Below are 23,504 nucleotides of genomic sequence, written 5' to 3'. Positions count from 1 at the left end.
TCACTGGATATAATATCCCATTGTATGACTACATTAGAATGTTTGTTTATTCCATTATTGATGGACATTTGGGTTATTTCTAGGCTTTTGCTATTACAAATAATATGGCTATAAATGACTTTGTACTTATCTCTTGATACATATTGTGAAAAAGTCCCCAGAGTATTTTCTTTATTTTTATTTATTTATTTATTTTTTGACAGAGTCTCACTCTGTCACCCAGGCTGGAGTGCAGTGGTGCAATCTCAGCTCACTGCAACCTCGGCCTCCCGGGTTCAAGCAATTCTCCTGACTCAGCCTCCCTAGTGGCTGGGATTACAAGCACCCTCCACCACGCTCAGCTGATTTTTGTATTTTTAGTAAAGATGGGGTTTCACCATGTTGGCCAGGCTGGTCTCAGACTCCTGACCTCAGGTGATCTGCCCGTCTCAGCCTCCTGAAGTGCTGGGATTACAGGTGTGAGTACCCAGAGTATTTTCTTAATAGTGTTATTGCTGAACTTGTTCTAATGTTACTTAGTACTGCCAGCCAGTTTTCCAAAGCATTTGTACTGGTTTATACTGCTACTAATAGCAACTGGGATTAACCGACTTTGCAATTTTAGCCAATTTATCAGGTGTAAAATGGTATCTCATTGGGGTTTTAATTTGCATTTCCATAGTTTCCAAGCAGATTGAACATCTTTTCCTGTGTTTATGGGCCATCTGTGTTTCTTCCTTTGTTAAATTCCTATTCATTTATCTTGCCTATTTTTTCTATTGGGTTGACTTTTTCTTATTGACTCATAGGAGTTCTTTGTGTATTCTGAATACTAATCCTTTGTTGTTTGTATGGATTGTAAATATTTTCTTTTTTCAATTCACTTTATGTAGCCCTTTGATGAGCTTTTAATTTTAAAGTAGTTAAATTTATGTGTTTTCATCTTTTGGTTCTTGATAAAGAAATTCTTCACTTTCCCAAGGTTAGAATGATATTCTTTTATGTTATCTTCTAAGAATGTTATAGTTTTGCATTTCACATTTTGGCTTTTAATCCTTCTGAAATTTTCGTTTTTCTTTCTTTTTTTTTTTTAGTATAGTGTAATGTGTCTAGTTTTTTGTTTTTTGTTTTTTAAATAGATACCCAGCTACCCCTTTATTAAAAACTCCACCCTTTCCTCATTGATCTGTCATCTTTCATCCCTTCCTCACCTCTGTCATGTTTCAAGTGTTCATAGGTGTGTGTACCTCTGTCTCTAGACTCTGCACTGGTATATGTGTTGATCCCTATGCTAATACCACACTGCCTCAATTATTATTGCTCTCTAAATGTTAATATCTTGATAATCCACGTCTCCATGTTTTAAAGAACATCTTGGCCCCATGCCATTCTATGTAAATTTTAGAATCAACTTGTTAAGTTCTACCCCTCTGCTCCAAAAAAAAGACAAAGAGAGAAAATAATTTATTGAGATTTTGATATGAATTTACTTTGAATCCATAGGTCAGTTTGGGGAGAACTGACATTTTTACAATATTGAGCTGGCATCTGTCTATACAACTGGCATACTATAATAACTGCACATTTTTAATTACTATTTTTTTTCACTATGTTGCTCAAGCTGGTGTCAAACTCCTGGCCTTAAGCGATCCTCCCACCTCTCAAATCTCTGGGATTATAAGTGCGAGCCTCCATGCCCAGCCATGTCTTTGTTTTTAAATAAAGTTTTATAATTTTCTGCCTATGGAACTTGCTGTATTTTGATAGATTTATTTTCAGGACTTTGTATCTTTTAAGTGTTTATAAATAAAATCTTTAAAAATTTTCATTTGGAATATACAAAGACAATTTTATTATTATTATTATTTTTTGAGACAGGGTCTCACTTTGTTGCCCACACTGGAGTGCAGTGGCAGGATCATGGCTCACTGCAGCCTCGACTTCCCTCAGATCAGGTGATCCTCCCACCTCAGCCTCCTAAGTATGTTACTTAGTACTGGGACTATACTGTTACTAAGTAGCTGGGACTATAGGCACGTCCCACCACGCCTAGCTAATTTTTCTTTTTCTTTTTCTTTTTTTTTTTTCTTGTAGAGGCAGGGTTTCACCATGTTGCCCAGGCTGGTCTCTACTCCTGGGCTCAAGGGATCTGCCCGCCCTGGCTCACGCCTGCTAGGATTACAGGCGTGAGCCACCCTGCCCGGCCACAAAGGCAGTTTTAAAGTAGATTTTGTGTGCTGCATCCTCATTAAACTCTCTTATTCTAATAATAAATTATTAGATTCCTTAGAACATTCTGTACACACAAATCACCTGCAAAGGGTTTTATTTTGTTTTTTCCAACTCAGATGTTTTCTTTTTTGTCTTGTTTTGCTGGATAGGCCTTGGAGTATGATAGAAGTAGTAGTAATGTTACCAGTGGCAAATATCCAAGTTTCACAGCATCAAATGTGTTACCGGTAGAAGGTATTTGAGTCACTGGCGGCAAATATATACGGGTCTGCAGCAACTTCAATTCTTGCCTCCTCAGAAGAAAGAATTCGACTGAGGGGCATAAGGCAGCAGAAGAGACCAAGGCAAGTTTCAGAGCATGAGTGGAAGTTTACTTACACAGGCTTTAGAACAGGAAAGGAAGGAAAGTACACTTAGAAGAGTCCCAAGCAGGCACCGAGGTCAAGTGCAGTGTTTAACCTTGATCCTGGGACTTTATAGGCTGGCCCCTTTCCCATGATTCTTCCCTTGAGGTGGGCTGCCCACATGTGAGGTGCCCTCCTTACCCTTGGGAGGTGAGCAGGCGCAGTGTGTTTAGGAAGTTGTAGACATGCCCATCTGAGGTTTTCTTCCCTTTTCTGGTGGTGTGCCCCCAGAAGGTCATATTCCGCCATTTTGTCTCTTAATACACATGCTCAAGAAATTACTTCTCCCTGGTCCCTGCCTTCAATTAACACTTTAGCACAACAGGTGTGGACCATTAGGAACTGGCCTTTCCCTGAAGCCGGCTGCCAATTTATCACTTAGGCAATATGAAAACTGCCAGACCATCACCCGACATTCCTAGTGGGCAAGGGAAGAGCCCTCTGCCCTGCTCATGTCTGTCTACCTATTGTAACAGTAACTGGCCCCCTTATCTTCTTCTTAATCTTAAAGGAAATGCTTTTAATTTTTCACCATAAACTATGATGTTTATTTATTTTAATGCTTATTCTTTATCAAGTTAAAGAAACTTGTATTCCTATGCCAAGATTGCCACGCCTCACCCACCCTACCCCCCCGCTTCTTTGTGAGACGGGGTCTCACTTTGTTCCCCAGGCAGGAGTGTAGTGGTGTGACGTGGGCTCACTGCGGCCTCAACCTTCTGGGTTCAAGCAGTCCTTCCCCCCTCAGCCCAAGTTGCTGGGACTACAGGTGTGCACCATCACGCCTGGCTGATTTTGGTATTTTTGGTAGAGATGGGGTTTCATCATGTTGCCCAGGCTCATCTCAAACTCCAGAGCTCAAATAATCCACCTGCCTCAGCCTCCCAAAATGCTAGGATTACAGGTGTGAGCCAGCACACCCAGTCCTTATGCCAAGAATTTTTATCATAAGTGGATATTGTATTTGTCTAAGAGTTTTATGCATCTTTTGAGATTTCTATATGATTCCACCCCGCCCTTTATTGAACTTGGTGAATCTTATTGATTTTTTTTTTTTTTTTTTTTTGAGACAGAGTCTCACTCTGTCTTCAGGCTGGAGTGCAATGGCGCTATCTCGGCTCATTGCAACCTCCGCTTCCTGGGTTCAAGCAATCCCCCTGCCTCAGCCTCCTGAATAGCTGGGACTACAGGCGCGCATCACTACACCCAGCTAATTTTTGTATTTTTAGTAGAGATGGGGTTTCACCATGTTGGCCAGGATGGTCTTGATCTCTTGACCTCGTGATCTGCCTGTCTCGACCTTCCAAAGTGCTGGGATTACAGGCATGAGCCACCGCATCTGGCCTAATTGATCTTTTTTCTTTTCATTTTTTTTTTTTTTTTGAGATGGTGTTTCGCTCTCGTTGCCCAGGCAGGAGTGCAGTGGCGCGATCTCGGCTCACTGCAACCTCTGCTTCCCAGGTTCAAGTGATTCTCCTGCCTCAGACTCCCTAGATCTACCTTAGCCATAATATTTTATATTAGTAGATTAGGTTTGCTATTATTATTTAGTATTTTTTCATATATGTTTATGAATGAAACTGGCTTGTATTTATATTTTTCACACTTTATCAGGTTATGGTATCGAGGTTATGCTGGTCTCATAAAATGAGTTAGAAGTGTTTCTGGTTTTGTTGTTCTCTGGAAATGTTTGTGGAGGATTAGAATTATTTGTTCCTTGAATTTTTGGAAGCACTTGGGTAAAATCAACAAGGCTTTTTATTCTCTTGGGAAGATTTTTACTTACCTACTAATTCAGTTTCCTTAAATGCTGTGGGACTCTACGGATTTTCTATTTCTTCTTGAGTCAGTCTTGATAAATTATATTTTCTATAGAGTTATTCATTTTTAAGTTTTAATTGTATTGACATGAAACGCTTCACAATATATTCTTAATCTTTTTATTATCTGCAGCTTTTTTTTTTTTTTTTTTTTTTTGAGACAGGTTCTGACTGTGCTGCTCAGGCTGGTCTTGAACTCCTGGCCTCAAGTATTTCTTCTGCTTCAGCCTGTCTAGAGTGCTGGGATACAGGCTTGAGCTACTGCACCTGACCTGCAGCAGTTTTTGATAGGCCTTTTTGTTACACTTAAATTGTTTGTTTGCTCCTTCTCTCTTATTTTCTTGTTCCATCTTACCAGAAGTTTATACGTTACAAAGTGACAAGATTCTTTTGAAAGAACCAAGTTGGTGTTTCTATTATGTGGAAGTTTTTTTTAATGGTATTCATTATTGGTCTTACCTTTATTATTACCTTTCCCTCTATTTTCTTTGGATTTATTTATTTCTCAATGCTCTTATCCTTATCTTCTCTGTACCATTTAATAGTATTAAACCACTCCATCCTTGTAGCTTTCTTCTCCCTGGCTCCTGAAACACACCAGACTTTTTTTTTTTTTTAAACTATTTTTGTTTTAGATGTAGGGGGTAAACGCACAGGTTTGTTACATGGGTATATCGCCTGATGCTGAGATGATTCTAATGATTCTGTCACCCAAGTAGCAAACCTAGTACCTGTAGGTAGTTTTTCAGCCCTTGCCTTCTCCTTCCCTTCCCCCTTTTGGAATCCCTAGTGTCTGTTTCTGTCTTTGTGTCTTATGTGTTTAACTCCCACTTAAATGTGAGAATATGTGGTATTTGGTTTTCTGTTCCTGTGTTAATTCACTTAGGAAAATGGCCTCCAGCTGCATCCGTATTACTGCATGGATTTTGTTCTGTTTATGGCTGCATAGTATTCCACGGTGCATATGTACCATATTTTCTTTATCTAATCCACTGTTTTGGGCACTTGGGTTGATTCCATGTCTCTGCTGTTGTGAATAGTGCTGTGATAAACATGCAAATGCAGGTGTCTTTTGGGTAGAACGATTTCTTTTTCTTTGGGTATATATCCAGTAATGGGATTGCTAGGTTGAATGGTAATTCTGTTTTTAGTTCTTTGAGAAATTGCCAAACTGCTTTCCACAGGGACTGAACTAATTTGCATTCCTACCAACAGTGTGTACGTGGTTTTTTTTTCAGCTTTGTCAACATTTGTGGGTTTGTTTGTTTTTTTTTTACTTTTTAATAATAGTCTGCCTAGTGTGAGATGGTATCTCATTGTTATTTTGATTTGCATTTCTGATGATTAGTGATGTTGAGCATTTTTTCATGTTTGTTGACTTGCTTGTATGTCTTCTTTTGAGACGTGTCTGTCTTTGCCTGCTTTTTAATGAAGTTTTTTTTCTTGTTGATTTAAGTTCCTTATAGATTTTGGATATTAGTCCTTTTTTGGATGCACAGTTTGCTAATATTTTCTCCTATTCTGTAGGTTGTTTATTCTGTTGATAGTTTCTTTTGATAGTTGGTTTTGGCCCTCAGTGTACCTATCTCCTCAGTCCTGTCTCTTTAGTTTAATTAAATCCCAATTGTCTGTTTTTATTTTTGTTGCGTTTGCTTTTGAGTACTTAGTCATAAATTCTTTGCTTATTAGGCCAATGTTTACAAGAGTATCTCCTAGGTTTTCTTCTGGGGTTTTTACAGTTTGTGGTCTTACATGGAAGTATTTAATCCATCTTGAGTTAATTTTTGTATATAGTGAGACGTAGGGGTCCAATTTCATTCTTCTGCATATGGTCAGCCAGTTTTCCCAGCACCGTTATAGGGTGCCTGTTCCCCATTGTTTATTTTTGTTGACTGTGTCAAAGATCAGTTGGGTGTAGGGGTGGGGCTTTATTTTAGAGGTCTCTACTCTGTTGTATTGGTCTGTGTATCTATTTTTGTACCAGTACCATGCTGTTTCATTACAGTAGCCTTGTAGTATAGCTTGAAGTCAGGTAATGTGATGCTTCTGGCTTTATTCTTTTTTGTTTAGGATTGCCTTGGCTATTCAGGCTCTTTTTGGTTCTATATGAATTTTAGAATAGTTTTTTTCTAATTATGTAAAAAAAATGATGTTGGTAATTTGATAAGACTAGTGTTGAATCTGTAGATTGCTTTGGGCAGTATAGACGTTTTAAAGGTATTGATTTTTCCAACCCTCGCGCATGGAATTATTTTCTATTTGTTTGTGTCGTCTGTGATTTCTTTTAACAGTGTTTTGTAGTTCTCATAGATATCTTTCACCTCCTTGGTTAGATGTATTCCTAGCTGTTTTTATTTTATTTTATTTTATTTTATTTTTTATTTTTTTTAATTTTGTGGCTACCGTAAATGGGATTGTATTCTTGATTTGGTTTTCAACTTGAACGTTATTCATGTATAGGAATGCTACTGATTTTTGTACATTGATTTCGTATCCTGAGTCCGCTGAAGTGGTTTATCAGGTCTAGGAGTCTTTGAGCAGAATCTTTATATAATTTTACTTCTGCTTTTCCTATTTAGATGCTGTTTATTTGTTTCTCTTACCTGATTGCTCTGGCAAGGACTTTCAGTACTATGTTGAATAGCAGTGGTGAGAGTGGACATCCTTGCCTTGTTCTTAGGGGAAATGCTTTCAACTTTTGACTGTTCCATATGGTATTGGCTATGAGTTTATCATAGATGGCTCTTATTATTTTGAGGTATGTTCCTTCAATGCCTAGTTTATTAGGAGTTTTTATTATAAAGGGATGTTAGATTTTATTGAATGCTTTTTTCTGGTTCTATTGTGATGATCATATGGTTTTTGTTTTAATTCTGTTTGTGTAGTTAATCACGTACTGATTTGTATATGTTGAACCATCCTTGCATCCCAGAAATAAAGCCCACTTGATCATGGGGAATTGACTTTTTGATGTGCTGCTGGATTTGGATTACTAATATTTTTTGAGGATTTTCGCATCTATGTTCATCTGGATGTTGGCCTGTAGTTTCCTTTTTTTGTTGTATCATTGCCAGATTTAGGTATCAAGATGATGCTGCTTTCATAGAAGAAGTTAGGGAGGAGTTCCTCCTACTTGATTTTTGGGGGATAGTTTCAGTAGAATTGGTACGAGCTCTTCCTTGTACGGCTGGTAAAATTTGGCTGTGAATCTGTCTGGTCCAGGGATTTTTTGGTTAAGTTTTTTATTACTGATTTCATTTAATTACTCATTATTGATCTGTTCAGGATTTCTGTAAACACACTAATCTTGAATGGTTTTTTTTCTACTTTTCTAACTGCTCCTTCTGTTTCTCTGTGTCTTCATGTCTCCTAATGTAGGTGCTCCTATTATGTCTCCTAATGTAGGGTGCTCCTTTTCTCCCAGGCACACAAAACCAAGTGCTATTTGGTTTTGGCCCGTAATGTACCTACCTCCACATTTCTAGCTCATACTTAACTTCCAGTTGGGGTATGTGTGTGTGTGTATCTGTTTCTCTCTCCTTTCCTTTTAGTCCAATTTAGGTCTTTATGTTTTACAAGAATGATTTCCATGTAATAACTACTTTCTTCTACTTCTCACCTCCCAGTGGAGCCGCAGTTGCCACAGTAAAAGAGGTTAACCTACCTTAGCACCTTAAATTCCTCTATTTATCTGAGTAGTTGTCTAAGAGTATTCTTTTTACCTTACTACCTTTGAATACTGTTTTGTGTTCTGTTATGAGATGGTTAGTCCAGTGTGGCCACAATAGGTGACATAAGAAAAGCTCAGGAAAACAAAGTTTATTATACTCACAGGTCCTAGAGACAGGAGGCACAGCACACCATGCAGGGTCACATGGGGAAGACACCAAAGTGGTGAGGAGGCAGAATATAGGAGTGAGTGGAAGGTTTAGGCCACTACCTTTGCTGGAGTTTCTAAAGGGGAATAGTTAGGCCATCACCTTTTTGCAGTGGCATGATCGTAGCTGGTTGCAGCCTCGAGCTCCTGGGCCTCAAAGGATCCTTCCTGCCTCAGCCTCTGAGTAGCTGGAATTAGAGGGGAAAGCTACCCACTGGCTCTAGGCCACTACTTTTGTTGGGGTTTCTGTGGGAAAGTCAGGACAGAGTAAACAGTTTAGGATTGGCTAATTTGAATAATTTTAGAGGGCTTTGGGACCACCTAGGGGTCGCCTCTAGTTGCCCAGTACCTGGCCCTAGGATGAAGGCAGAATATTGCCTGTAGAGTCTGATTGAGGAAGTATAGCTCTAGATTGGTTAGTTTGTGTATCAAAGACATGCTCCTGGCTGGGCCCTTTGCTGTCTCCAAGAATTGGCTAAACCTGGGAGGGGCAGTCTCTCCCCAGCCAGAAAGGTTTTTATGATGTCAAAATATCAAAAATGTAAGAACATTTTACAATACAGAGACCATGCCTTCAGCTCCTCCTCCCCCCCAAGGCAGAACCAGGGCACTTAAATACTATTACCAGTAGACCATTGTACCAGGGATACTAGACATCAATGTCTCTGTGTTATTTAGTGCTTTGTGACTTATAAGAAGCTTTGATAGCATTTTTATGGCAACTTGAAAGTGGAACCAGTATATAGAATTTTCACAAACTCCATGAGAGTGGAATATTTGGTTCTGGAAGACCTCCTATTAGTAGTGTGTTAATCTTTTAAGTGCTTGTCTCGGTTTTTCAAAATCTCATATTCTTTTAGTCTTGTTGATTTATTTAATATATCTTGAGCATGTTTCTCTAATGGTGAACAGTCTCTTTTTCCTCCAGTTTTATTGAGGTATGATTGACAAAATAATATAATGCTGTACTATCTTAAAATCTCCACAAAGGGACTGATATCCTGCATAGAGATAGAGATAACAACTAATGACAAAACGCATGACTTTAAAATAGTGAAACTTCTACATGTGGCTTATGGAAGTGACTCTACTTACTTGACTAGAATGTCTCGTTGTGGAAAAAAATAAAAAATAAAGGAGGTGATTCTAATTACATTTTATTTTCACGCAAGTTTTCAATTACTTGACACAAGCATGCATTCTTAATTTTACTAACTGTATATGTCTAAGTAGTTCTGTAGTTTTCTATTTGTGGAAGACTTTAGGAAAAAATAGAAGCGATTTTATGATTTTTAGAAAGTGAAATATTCATACATATCTTTTATAATTATCTCAAGGAAACAAATAGGGCTCTGGTTCATGTTCTATACCTAATTATTCATTCTTATTTAAGTAATACATCTGCCAGAAATTAGGATGTGTATATTGGCAGACGTTAGCACTGTCTTACAAACACTGCTGTAAGGTTCTAACTTCATGCTCTTCTGACTGGTTTGCTCTGGATGTGTGTGCACATGTAAGTGTAAGGATGGGAAGAATGGGATGTTTGAGTGGTAGGAAATGGAAGTGTAGAACCATATCCATGGTCTAGACAATTCTTACAGATTCCTGTGGCCTATTATATTTTATTCAGTACATAATGTTCTGGCTTTTTAAAATAATAACTGGATATAGTAATTTGAAAACAATGTATTATAATCCCTTAGAAAATATGTCTGGGTGTTAGGGTGGCATGTCTTTCCATAAAGTAGCCCTATTCTAATATCAGATCACAGCAGAAGTGGTTAAAAAGCTCTTGCATAACATTTTTCTTTTCTTTCTTTCTTTCTTTTTTTTTTTTTTTTTTTTTGAGACAAGTTTTAGCTCTATTACCCAGGCTGGAGTGCAGTGGCGTGATCTCGGCTCACTGCAACCTCCACCTCCTGGGCTCAAGCCATTCTCCCTCAGCCTCTGGAGTAGCTGGGACTTCAGGCGCACACCACCACACACCTGGCCGATTTTTTATAGAGACAGGGTTTCACCATGCTGCCCAAGCTGATCTCGAACTCATGAGCTCAAGCCATCTACCCACCTTGGCCTCCCAAAGTGCTGGGTTTACAGGCATAAACCATTACACCCAGCCTCGCATAACATTTTGAAAAATATACTCACAGCAGGGCCCTTGCTAATGAGATACATGCAGCAATCTGTTGTTTAGGATTAAAGGAATTAGTACAGCTATTGTTTTCTTTATGCTTATCATGGAGAAGGTTGCTTTTTGCCATCAGATTGTTATTCATTAAAGTGTTCAGAGTTAATAATAAGTCTTTCTTGCTGTTGGCAAAGTCGCCAGTGAATTTCTTCTGTCTAAGCCACATATCAAGTAAGCTGAAAAATAGAAGAGAGCCTCAGGGTGTCTTTGAACTCTGTTCCTGTGCTAGCTGCTCCAGTTGCTGCATTCACATCTGAATTTTCACATACCATCTTATGATTGTAATTTATTATTTATATTTTTGTTTCTGTTTCTTAAGCTTTATCAGTGTTTGTGTACTTGTCATGCAGTCCTGCTTTTAGAAGATAAACCAGTTTACTGTTTCCTTTCTTTTGAATCCCTTCTCCTTGGAGGTACTTAGAAAAGTACTTATGCAAAATAGGTGCCTGATGAATGTTGGTAACTGAAATCTAGTGCTTTATTTCATTTATTTCTTTTAATAGTTGAAATTATTTTGCTTGCTTTCTAGGCACACAAACCAATGGTCTGGACTTTCAGAAGCAGCCTGTGCCTGTAGGAGGAGCAATCTCAACAGCCCAGGCGCAGGCTTTCCTTGGACATCTCCATCAGGTAGGAATGTTCTGCTCAACCATCAGTGAGAGTGAGAGATAGAGGCGTAAAGTACTGGGGCCTGAGGAAGTTATTTCAGAATGTGGGACCTTTTAAATTATTTAAAGCCTAGTGCTAATTGTGTAATTGTGTCATTCTATTTGGTTAGTATGAAATCCTATGGTTTAGTTGAGTGTATGGTCATTGACCCCACAGGTGTGTGGGAAACAAAAGAATTCCTTGTTGTGAATGGAATGTGTATAACAACTGGTTTATTGTTTTTATAAGTGGGTATCTGTGGTGGCTATCTGATGGTAGCAAATTATCAAAATCATCCAGAAAGATGTAGCTACCATTGCCTGAGACCTGCTGTGTAAGGCTCTGAGCTCCAAGCTCATTTCTGTCCTCTAAAACAGTTCCAGACCATGACAGTTGATTTGGGCAACTACTCAGAGGCTTTTGCTTGACTGTGACCCCCGCCCCCTAGTTTGAGGTTCAAAAGACTCTGCCTCAACTTTATTACCCTATGTCACAACATTTTTTTCCCTGGGTCTAAAACAGACCATGAATTCTGTTCATTCATGCTTTAGCTATAATGTAGAGGGAATGGGAGTAAAAAAACAAACACTGGCTACTCAATAGTTTTGGAATATGGAAGCTGGTTGAAAATGGAAAACAGTGAAAACAGTTGGGAGCTAGATTATCAGAGTGTCTCAACCTCTTGACTTATGTTCACAATTATATATTAGACCAATATTTTGGTGGTCTATATGTGTTGATAGTAATGGTGCTAGTGATGGTGCCTAATGATGGTAGTGGTAGTGATTCAGTGAAAAACCCATATGTACATAAGACAGGTTACATATTAATATATTGAGTTACTGAGCACTGAATATATACATCTTACTAAAGTCTTTTCATCAAAATATGTCATCACCCACCTAAACTATAAAAGAAATTCTTCTACTTGAAAACAGGTAAAATCCTGGAAGCTGTTCTAAAGCCCGTTTATTGGTTCACAGACTCAAATGGATATCATGTAGGCAGCAGTTATTATCTGTTACAGTGAGGCCTAATGGAACACTTTTGCTCAGGCACATAGCTTCGTTTATATCTTTGAAATGGAAAAACTTTGACATTAACTTCCAGATAAAATATTAAAATGAATTAACATCTAAAATGAATTTTAAAATATATTTTAAATATATCCTAGAAGAAAAAAATGTTTTCATGTTGATTTTTTTTCTAAGAACATATTCAAGCCTCCAATAATTTTTCTGGGTTCCTAAGAGGAATAGCATTTTTGACAGAATTTAGTCAATTATTTGGCACCTAGTAAGCATCTTTATCTGGCTTAAATATGTGATGATCCAAATGTATTAAAAAATCACTGAGGGTGCACAGATGATGTGCAGTTTTCTCCCTTCTGGATCCAAATTCCAAGATGATTGCAACTCTCCCTGTACCAGCTCCAAGACGTCTAGATCTAGCCACTGATTACCAAAATCACAGACCCTTCAATACCACCCAGACCAAAGGACTGCAAACAAAAGAATTTTATTTGAAATTGCGACACCATTGAATCTCCCATCAAGACACAAGTCCTTGCATCTGATTAGCTACATAATTAACAGTGTGACACTTGCCTTCTATTTCCAAGCCCCTTATTGACAGAATTAGCACCTTGAACCTTTCCTTACCATAATTATAATATACATACACAAAATAGATGGCTTTAGGTCTGTTGCCCCATTAACTATAAGTTCCATGAAAATGGAAACCTTTTGTTGTTTACCTGTGTCCCAGCATTTACCAAAGAACCCCATAATACAACAGGTGTTCAGTAATTATTTGTTGAATAAAGTCATAGATGACTAAATGGTCAAGTATGAGACTACTGAGGAAGAAATGATTAGCTTACCCTGTACAATCTAAGACATTTCTCTCAGGGTGATTTTTGAGCTGAGTCTTGAGGGGTGTTGGAAACTAGCTAAATGGAGTTGGTAAAGGAATGCTCTCTTCTTTTTATTTTTAACTTCCTATTTTTAAAAAACTTTCAAATTTGTAAGAGTTACAACAATAGAACAGTGTTCATCTGAAAGCCCTTCACCTAGAATCACCAGTTGTTACTATTTTACCATATTTGCTTTATACCATATGTGTATATGTATGTATGTACACATACAAAATACATTTTGCTTTTACCATATGTGTATATGTATGTATGTACACGTACAAATTTTTTTTTTGAAATGAGGTCTTATTATGTTGCCCAGGTTGATCTCCAACTCCTGAGGTCAAGGGATCTTCTTGCCTTGCATGTAACTGTGATTATAGGCATACACCATGGCACCGAGCCAAAAAAAAATTGTTTTTTGCTAACCCCTTTGAAAGTTGCAGACATTATAACCATTTACTTCTAAATACTTCAGCATGTTTTTCCTAAAAAGAGCATTCTCTTATAAAACTGCAGTGCAAATTTCAAATTCCAGAAATTTAACATTGATACGATATCATTTTCCAATATTGGCCCATATTTATATACTTCCTGCCCACAATCCAGTCCATACTTTGCGTTTAGCTGTCATGTCTGTTAAGTCTTCTTCAATCCAGAACAATTCCTCAGCATGTCTTTGTCTTTCATGATATTGGCATTTTTGAAGAATAGAGGCCAGCTGTTTGATAGAATGCCTATTTAACTTGAATATGATTGTTCCCTCAACGGCTGAACCCAAGTTATGCATTTTTGAAAGGAATACAGCAGAAGTGATGCTGAGTCCCTCTCGGTGCATTCAGAAGCCGTATCATGTTGCTTTGTCCCATTATTGTGATATTAAGTTTGATTATTTTATTAAGGTAGTGTTTATTAGATTTGTCCACTGTAAATATGTCTTTTTGCCTCCTGGTAAGTAATACTCTGTGAGGCAGTACTTTAAAGACTGTGTAAATATCCCGTTCCTCAACAGACTTTTACCCTGAAACGTAATAAGTAAAAATCACATAAAATTTTTATCTTCCTCAAATCTTTGTACCTGAAGTTCTTTCCTTGGGCTCTTTGACTTCTTAGCCTTTAGGCCTTAAACATATTATCTGTTCAGATAGGCCTCTCCTGATTACACTATATTTTAAATGTGTTCTACATATGTCTTCAGATTTTGGTTTTTTGTTTTTGTGTTTGAGGGTTCTCATCTACTAACAGGACTAGCAGTTTCAAATAAAGGACATAGTAGTCAATTCATTTTAGCTCTTAACTCTTCACTGAGCTCCATACCAACATTTATATTTAATCTCAGGACATCTTGATGCTATCTGGTGTATACAAAATGGAACTCATTATCTTCTCTGTCCCTGTTAGTGGTACTACCATTTTCCAGTTGCCCAGATTTGAACCCTGGAATAATGCATGACTCTCTTTTTTTAATCTAAATCCAGTCAGGATCCTTACGTAGTGCATTGCAGAGACTTTCATGTTTCCTACTTTTTATTCCCACTGCCACCATTCTAGTTTAGTTTTCCATTTATTCTAGCCTAGTTTATAGTCTCTTTCTCCCTCCTCAGTCTTTCTTTGTTTCAGGACATTGACAGTTTTGAACAGTGTACACCGGTTATTTTGTAGTGTTTCTCAGTTTGGGTTTGTCTGATTTTCATCATGATTAGATTCAGATTCTACACTTTTGTTAGGGATGCAGCATAAGCAATGCTGTATTCCTCTCAGTGCATCTTAGCAGAAGGCCTGTGTCTCCTTCCTGGTGACTCTTGTTTGTGCTCACTTGATTATTTGTCTGCCAGGTTTCTCCACTGAAAAGATACTATTTTACCCTTTGTAAGTATCAAGTATCATTGGAGACATAGCTGAGAATATGTAAATATCCTGTTACTCCTCAGATTTCTCACCCATTAGTTATCCATTGATGACTCTGCCTAAATCATAGTTATTATCATAGTCGCCAAATGATGGTCTTAATTCCATGTGTATCCTTATTTTCACATAACCATGATTTGAACTTTATGAATGTATGAAATGTATTAAATGTTTTGACAGACTTTTATGTGTGGTTTATAGGGTAGATTTCTTATTTCAGCTAAGAGTTTTAAGTTATGATTATAAATGTTTTAAGGACTTGGCTGTGTGGGTGTGTAAATATATTTCTACTCTGGTGTATACATGGAACATTTGAAATTAAAATAAGTAGATGGTTCTGATTGTTTCTAATAATAAAGAATGTATATAGATAGCTTATATGTTCTTTAACACAATGTGGAAGGTTAATTAAATTTTTAGAATCTAAGCATTCTGTGAATACAAACAGAATGTTATGTAAGGAGCATTCAATACAAGTGTGGCATGGCTGATAATGTTCATTTAGTGTGGGAAAACATCTTCAAAAAAAGATTAACAGCATTTTTCTGTGGGACCCGTTGGGGTGGGGTAGGGTGGGTTGAGAAGGGACTGAGCTTGTTCATAAAGTTTTAACTCCGTAAGACAAACTTCTTTGTCTTCTCAGTTCTAGCTCGGTGACACATAGTAGACTTTATTTAGTGATGACAACCCCTTGTGATGAATGTCAACAGTATTAAACTAGAACTTCCCCTGATTACTTATAGGTCCAACTCGCTGGAACAAGTTTACAGGCTGCTGCTCAGTCTTTAAATGTACAGGTAAGCTGGGACCTGGGATTATGGGTCAATCTTTTATTTATTTTTTCTTATATTTTTCTGTAGTGAGCATATATTTTATAATAGGAAATGCTTAGAAGTATTACCTTTTCAAAATTAGTGAATCTCGTGAAGATTCAAATAATGATAATTATTACCATTAATGAAAATCAGTTTTATATTCTGCTACTGTGCATGAACCAAAAATGGACAGGAAAAGTCTACTTTCAAAGTTTTATGTGTAAGTTCAGTAAAAATGTTTCTAAGTTATACTGCTATAACACATACCTAAACACACAGCCTGAAAGTTCTCTTAAATGCCAGTTTGTTTCCAAAAGACTTGTTATTTATCATTTTTGATGTCTTAGGGAGACCTTATAGGGAAGAGGAAAGAACACTGGACTGAGACACAAGGGTCTTAGGTTCGCATTCTCATTCTGCCACTGACTAGCTGTGTGACCTTTGGCAAGTCACATAACTTCCTTGGGTTCAGTTTTTCTCATCTGTACTTAAGTGGGGACATTCATAAGATTGCCAGGGTTCCTCTCCATCCTAAAATGTTAGGCTTCTAATAATTGTAATTAAACCTGTTTGTAGATGTTGGTGGATAGACAATCAAAATGTTAAAACTTAAATCTGGCCACTTTCCTTCTTTGAACCATATGGCACAACATGCAAAGTTCAAGTGTTAGACATTGCCCTCTTAATATTTCTATCAACCTGCTGGTTCCTTTCATTATAGTGTTTAGGTAACTAGCAGTCAAGAGAGAAAGACAGTATTATGGAAGATTGATTTCAGTGTTGCTAATGACTAAAGACCTTGGGTTGAGCATTTCATGAAACCCAGTTGAATATGGACCTAGTAACATGTAGGAACAAGGAGAGAAAAGAAAAAGAGATAATGTGACCTTACTTTCTGAGGGAGAGGAGGCGGAAAATTGCCTTGGTTGCCATGGTAAACTTTCATCCCTTAGAGAGATGTTGGCAAACAGGCTGTATCTCCAGTGCAGAATGTTTACAGTCCTGCACTGTAATTATCTCTCAATGACTGGCAGAATTAATCAGAGCATTTATGTTAATTAGCCTTGCTGCAGTCCCCAAAACAGGTGGTGAGAAATATGCAAATCTATGCAGAATTTTAATGCTTTGCATAACCAGTTTTAATTACCGTAAAATTTTCTCTTCGTGCCCCTCTCTCTTGACTGCAGCATTTTCTCTCTGAGCTTGTGTGTTAGTTGATGGGAGTTGCTAGATTTACCGTTCTGTAAAATATTAGGTGGAAAGTTCTGTGGATCAAGTGATCATTCTCTCAGATGGTATATGGAGAAGTTTCAGACTGACCACCAGGTGTATGTTAAAATATTGGTTTGGAAGGTCTAATGTAGAGGTGAATTGAAAATATATTCTTCCCTTTACCCCCTATTTCTAGAGTTGAGGAATTGGGGGCTATGAAAAAAATCTATAAATTTGTGGGGGATGACTTTATTTTTAAAAATTGTAATAGCACCTTTGCTGGCATTAGAATTAAAAAGTTTAAAAACTTGGTGTGTGAAACTAGGAAAATACAAATAAAAGAAAGGAGGTAAACCAGAACTCATGACTGAATAAGCTCATGTTTTAAATGATTCCTAAAAGATGGGGTTTTAAGTACATTTCTTTTAATCAACTATTTGCAATCTTTTATTTCCTACCCACCCCACCTCAGTCTAAATCTAATGAAGAATCGGGGGATTCGCAGCAGCCAAGCCAGCCTTCCCAGCAGCCTTCAGTGCAGGCAGCCATTCCCCAGACCCAGCTTATGCTAGCTGGAGGACAGATAACTGGGGTAAGTGTTCACTGAGAGAATTATAATAAACTTTTTCTGTGTCAGAACTGCCATTGGCCAATAGCTGATTAGAATTGTTCATCATAGCTGGTAGTAACATGGCTATGCCTGGCACTATTGTGTCTTTAAGGAACTTCCTACACTGTAGGTAGTAAGTTGCTCTGAAAAAGGAATTATCTTTGTCGTAAGTTTTCAGGATATCTTTTATTAGAATTGTGGATGCTCTGGATAAATTAAAAACCTTATTAAACCCCTGTTTCAGGTGTTGCTTCATCATGCAATGGAGTAATTATCATATAGTTGAGATCATTACACTGAAAATGGCAGTTATCCATTTGGCATTAAGACATCACTGCAGGGTAGAAGTTAAAGAATGGATTAGTACCTGCAAAAGAAAAACATTTTTCTTTAAGTTACTGTGTAATGGTCTAAAATAAAGCATGTGGCTTCATATCCTAGCTCTGCAACTTACCGTATGGCCTAATTACTTCATTTCCCTCTACCTGTTTTCCTTCTGTTAAATGGAGATACTAATAATACCTATCTCACATTACTGTTGTAAAGATTGGAGATAATACATGTAAAGCTTATAGAACGGTGCTTGGCATGTAGCATTCAACAAATATTGTTTATTTTTATACTTGATCTTAGCCAAAAGGCTGAGAAGTTCTGTCAGTTATTTTTTATTGTTAATAAATTGGCCTGTTTGGCTATATTAAGCTTTTAAGTTTTCAGCTGTCTTTTCTCTAAGGCACCATTCAAAATATTTTTCCAGTGTTGAAAATTTGTGTATTAAATTATCTTTGTGGGGATTGGTTTAGGGCAATGGTAAGGAATAGTTTTTATTCAATTCACATCACATTAACTCCCAAGAATTTCCTAGGGTTTTTTGTTTTCTTTCTTTCTTTCTTTTTTTCCCAGTTAAGTGTGTTTTGTCAGTGGACAACTGTTTTAAGAACTGTTGCAAAATTGTTTACAAAATCCCATGAGTAGAGATGTATGTATATATATATTATGTAAAAATTAAAAATATATCTATACTTTATATACACACATATCCCTTGAAGGGTATTGAGTTTTTGAATGGTTTCGTTTTGAGCCTTATGTTTCTAATGCACAAATTGTGTTTGATTCTTTTAGAGGAGGTTGTGGCACTAAGTGACTGTACATATACTTCAGAAAATTATGGTTCCATCTTGTTTGATCAATCAGAACTTGTCACCAAAAGAAAAGTAGAACACATTTACTACTTTAAGTGTGTTTGAAATAAGTTGCATTATGAAAACAACTTTAAATATGCTCTAAATACATTTCCTACTTTACTATTTGGGTCTTGTATTTGGTGACTAGTGTCTATAATAGTAAGAGGGAGTTGGGATTCTAGGTTCCTTTGGCTGGAGCTTCTGTTAAACCTGGGCATTAGGGTTCATTTGCATGTAAAGAGAATGGCTATCACCACCTGTTTCATAGAGATAATGTGTTGGAAAGGAGATGTAAAGTTGCAGAGACTCAATGCTTTCAATAACAGAAAAGATTGTGTTAGGGAGGGGCCTGTAGGGAGACTTGGAAAAGAAACAAATGGAGCTCATATTCTTTAGTCATATCTTTGGACTTAATGGAAATGATGGAATATGGCAGGGATTCGTGCTAATGGGAAGCAGCTGGGCGTTATCAGTTCTTTCCTTGGTTATATCCAGCATCCTTGTTCCTCATTCATCTGACTAATCACTTGCTGTTTGGTTGTGTGTAAATGTATTTTCATATCTTGTCAGTGGTGATTCTTTTTGTTTTTCTTGCTTACTAGTTAATTACTTTTTTGCCCAAACCCTAGGGCCCTGGACAAGCTTGAATGATTAAGTCCATAGTGGGGACCACCATTTTAATTTAAATGTTCTGCTAGTAATGGTAGTTTGATCAGTGATGAACATTTTAGCTGTCTGCTAAGCAAGTGAAGTTGGGTAGCTGGGGACTGATATCATTTGAGTTACCTATTTTAAAGCAGTTGGCTTGCATTAGGAGACTTTCTCCTTCAACACTTTGCCATAATGTGTTCTGGTTTTGTTTAGCTTACTTTGACGCCTGCCCAGCAACAGTTACTACTCCAGCAGGCACAGGCACAGGCACAGCTGCTGGCTGCTGCAGTGCAGCAGCACTCCGCCAGCCAGCAGCACAGTGCTGCTGGAGCCACCATCTCCGCCTCTGCTGCCACGCCCATGACGCAGATCCCCCTGTCTCAGCCCATACAGATCGCACAGGTGAGTGAGGAACTCCAATAGCTGGGGCAGCAAGTGAGGAATAAAGTGGCAGGTTTTATTTAATGTTAGATTAACTTTTTGATTGTTAGTGTGGGGCCTTAACTGCCTGAGGAGCTCTAGATCAGTGAGGTAAGCGGTACCCTTCCTTACCACTGAATTAGAAATAATGTTTGTTTGCTTATTGTAGTTGATATTATAAACATATAGCTGATTATTTGAATAACTGACTTTATATTAAGTGACAATTCTTGAATAATTAGCTGGCATATTTTTGAAGCAGGGGATTACTGTATTTATTTTAATTAGCTAATTACAGCAGACATGGATTTTTTTTCATGTGCTCTGCGGTGAATGTTGCCACCCATGCGTGAGACAGTGAGTCATCTCTGTTATGGAGTGATTAACATTATTGCATTAGAATGTTGTTTGGTTTCAATTTTCACATTTTAGGGCAAAGTATCTAGAGATAATAAAAATTTATTTAAGAAACGCCAGGCGTGGTGGCTCACGCCTGTAATCCCAGCACTTTGGGAGGCCGAGGCGGGCGGATCACTAGGTCAGGAGATCGAGACCATACTGGCTAACACGGTGAAACCCCATCTCTACTAAAAATACAAAAAATTAGCCAGGTGTGGTGGCAGGTGCCTGTAATCCCAGCTACGCGGGAGGCTGAGGCAGGAGAATGGCGTGAACCCAGGAGGTGGAGCTTGCAGTGAGCCGAGATCGCGCCACTAAAAAAAAAAAAAAAAAAAAGAAGCATACACAATAGTACCAAGGAGGAAAATAAATAAAATCTTTAATCTCAAGAAGAGGAAAAAGGTATAAGTAGATATATCAGTAAAATATATGAAGAGTTATTATGAGTCTGATTGTTAGACAGCTGTCTTTATCCGTCTCAGAAAAGACTCAGAAATGGACTTAATTTGTAGCAAGAGTTTGACTAACCATTTAAAAAGAACTGATTAACTGTAAGAGTAGAGAATAAATATCAGACTAGTCTTTATACAATCTTTATCAAGATAATGTTTTGATTTTGGCCACTTTCTCATCACCAAATAAATGTTTTTAGTGCCTAAGCTGTGAGACCCTATATTAACATTAGTCTAAATAAGATAACGTTCATGAAAACACTTTGAAAATTATAAAACAGTAGGCCAATGTAAGGTGCTATTGTTGTTAGGGATCAAATTTTTATATGGATAGCTATTTTTGGTTTTAAAAAATTGAATACTTTAGAACATGTGGAAAAGGGCAAAAAAATTGAATACTGATTTTTCAGTTGAGTTAGATAAGCTGTTGTCAAATGTCATAAGTCATTATAGGCCCTTTATTGATGGAAATTCAGACATAACACGATCAATTTTTATTTAAGGGAAAGATCAATCAAATATTTAAAAACTCTTTTCTCACTTGATTTTTAAAACCCATATTGGTCTTTACATGATAAAAAACAGAAGTATATTTGTTCTGAGGGAATTTTAAAGAAACATTGAAAATTAGGCTTATCATAACAATATATGTCAGTCCACAAAAATAGTCAGTTGCAGAGGCTCCAGGTTGCTTCACGTGCTTTGTCAAGCACACACAGAGCATGTCCTGTTTGGAATATGAAAGCATGCCAAGTATTTACTCTTCTTTATTTGGATGTGACAGAAGTCATCAGCTGGAAGCCTTATAATTAAGCGAACTTTTATTTCAGAATCTCCAATCCATGTTTTAATTCCAATTTTTCAGGATCTTCAACAACTGCAACAGCTTCAACAGCAGAATCTCAACCTGCAACAGTTTGTGTTGGTGCATCCAACCACCAATTTGCAGCCAGCGCAGTTTATCATCTCACAGACGCCCCAGGGCCAGCAGGGTGAGCTCCTCCTTAGAGCTTATCAGTGGTATACCAAGGCTGTTCGCTGAATGTTACACATGCATGAACTACTATCATTTTGGCCCTGAAACTATTAGACCAATGTTTTTATTAAATTTTATTTGATTATAAACTTTTGTTTAAAAAAAGTTTTGTTTTGTTTTTTGTCATAAATACCACATTATTGAAGGTTGCCCTGAACTGCCATTCATCTGCTTAATCACTAAGGAAAAACCAAGAGTTTGGCCAAAAGTCTAAGTGAAATTATTCAGCATGCCAAACATAAATTGGATAAGTTGCTGCTAGTGTTTTGATTGTTTTTCATGGAAGTGTATTCAAAGAATATAGACTGAGTGTTGAAAGTATGTGCTTCTAACCATTGTTTTTTTAATTTAAGGAGGGAAGACTGCTATAATAGAAACTACAAATTTCGTGAGTTATAAAAAACAACTTTGAGTCGTTTGAGTGGTAAATGTTATATAATTAATATATCAAACAACCACTCGTCTGTAAGGTCAGTTAATGTAATCAGGGTGAAGAATGTCAGAGTATCAAGGCTTCAACCCAAGGAACATTAGTGCATCACTAATGATTCTTTATTATTTCTGAGTGGGTTTTTTTGCCTTTTTTCTTCTTGATCATTCATTCCAAAATCTTTTGTCATGAAATAATTATTCTAGCATATGTTCAAGATTCAGAGATGAGTAATTCAGTATTTACTTGCAGAGGGCTCACAATTTAGTGGCAGGGAAACAGACCTAAATTATGTTAGATTTGATATGCACACAATTCTATGGGAACCAAGCAAAGAGACCCCTGTAACTTTGTGCTCAGATAAGTCTTCACAGTGAATTTGGGAAAATGCATTCATAGGCTTACAAAAGAGAGAATGTCAGTCTTGGAAAATGAACAGCATTTGCAAACCTTAGAAACATGGAAGAAAAATCAATAAGCTGTGTTTGAGAACTATAAGTAGTGCCTTACAACTGCAGAATAAGTTTGCATATGCAGGTAATAGTGAAATTTGAACCCAGAAAGATTAGCAGAGACCAGATCATTAAAGAACCTTAGATTAAGTTTCCAGGAGTTTGACCTTAAATCTTATAGCTTAGTGCTTCCTAAGATTTGATTTATTTAAGAGTCATTGATGGCCAGGCGTGGTGGCTCACGCCTGTAATCCCAGCACTTTGTGAGGCCGAGGCAGGCAGATCACGAGGTCAGGAGATCGAGACCATCCTAGCTAACACAGTGAAACCCCATCTCTACTAAAAATACAAAAAAAATAGCCAGGCGTGGTGGCAGGCGCCTGTAGTCCCAGCTACTCAGGAGGCTGAGGCAGGAGAATGGTGTGAACTGGGAAGGCAGAGCTTGCAGTGAGCCAAGATTGAACCACTGCACTCCAGCCTGGGCAACAGAGTGAGACTCCGTCTAAAAAATAAAAAAATTAAAAAATCACTTGAGGAATTAGAAAAGTTTCCTGAGCCCTAACCCCAACCTCCCAATTACTTTTTTTCTTATTTTTAAACTATTAGGTTCAGGGTTACACTCAGGTTTGTTATGTAGATAAAACTACATGTCATAGGGATTTGATGTACAGATAATTTCATCACCCAGGTAATAGGCATAATACCTGATAGGTAGTTTTTTCGATTCTCATCCTCCTCCCACCCTCTACCCTCAAGTAGGCCCTGGTGACTGTTGTTCCCTTCTTGGTGTACGTATGTACTGAAAGTTTTATGGCTGTATAGTATTCCGTTGTGTATATGCACCACATTTTTTTTAATCCAGTCTAGTG

General features: G+C 37.4%; 1 protein-coding gene across 3 annotated transcripts in view; it reads left to right on the top strand.

Annotated features, from left to right (window-relative positions):
* Nucleotides 1-23,504, top strand: part of POU2F1 (POU class 2 homeobox 1) — a 208,936-nt gene that overhangs the window by 136,071 nt on the left and 49,361 nt on the right. For all 3 annotated transcript variants that reach the window (XM_003824595.5, XM_003824597.5, XM_003824596.5), the window contains exons 3-7: nucleotides 11,033-11,133; nucleotides 15,718-15,771; nucleotides 17,474-17,593; nucleotides 19,660-19,848; nucleotides 21,583-21,709. In XM_003824595.5, the coding sequence (XP_003824643.1) occupies nucleotides 11,033-11,133; nucleotides 15,718-15,771; nucleotides 17,474-17,593; nucleotides 19,660-19,848; nucleotides 21,583-21,709 (591 nt within the window). The remainder of the gene's footprint in view (nucleotides 1-11,032; nucleotides 11,134-15,717; nucleotides 15,772-17,473; nucleotides 17,594-19,659; nucleotides 19,849-21,582; nucleotides 21,710-23,504) is intronic.

The sequence above is a fragment of the Pan paniscus genome, chromosome 1, assembly GCF_029289425.2.
Source record: "Pan paniscus chromosome 1, NHGRI_mPanPan1-v2.0_pri, whole genome shotgun sequence".
NCBI lineage: Eukaryota > Metazoa > Chordata > Mammalia > Primates > Hominidae > Pan > Pan paniscus.
The sequence above is the reverse complement of the archived record's forward strand: the minus strand, read 5'-3'. Positions and strand labels throughout refer to the sequence as shown.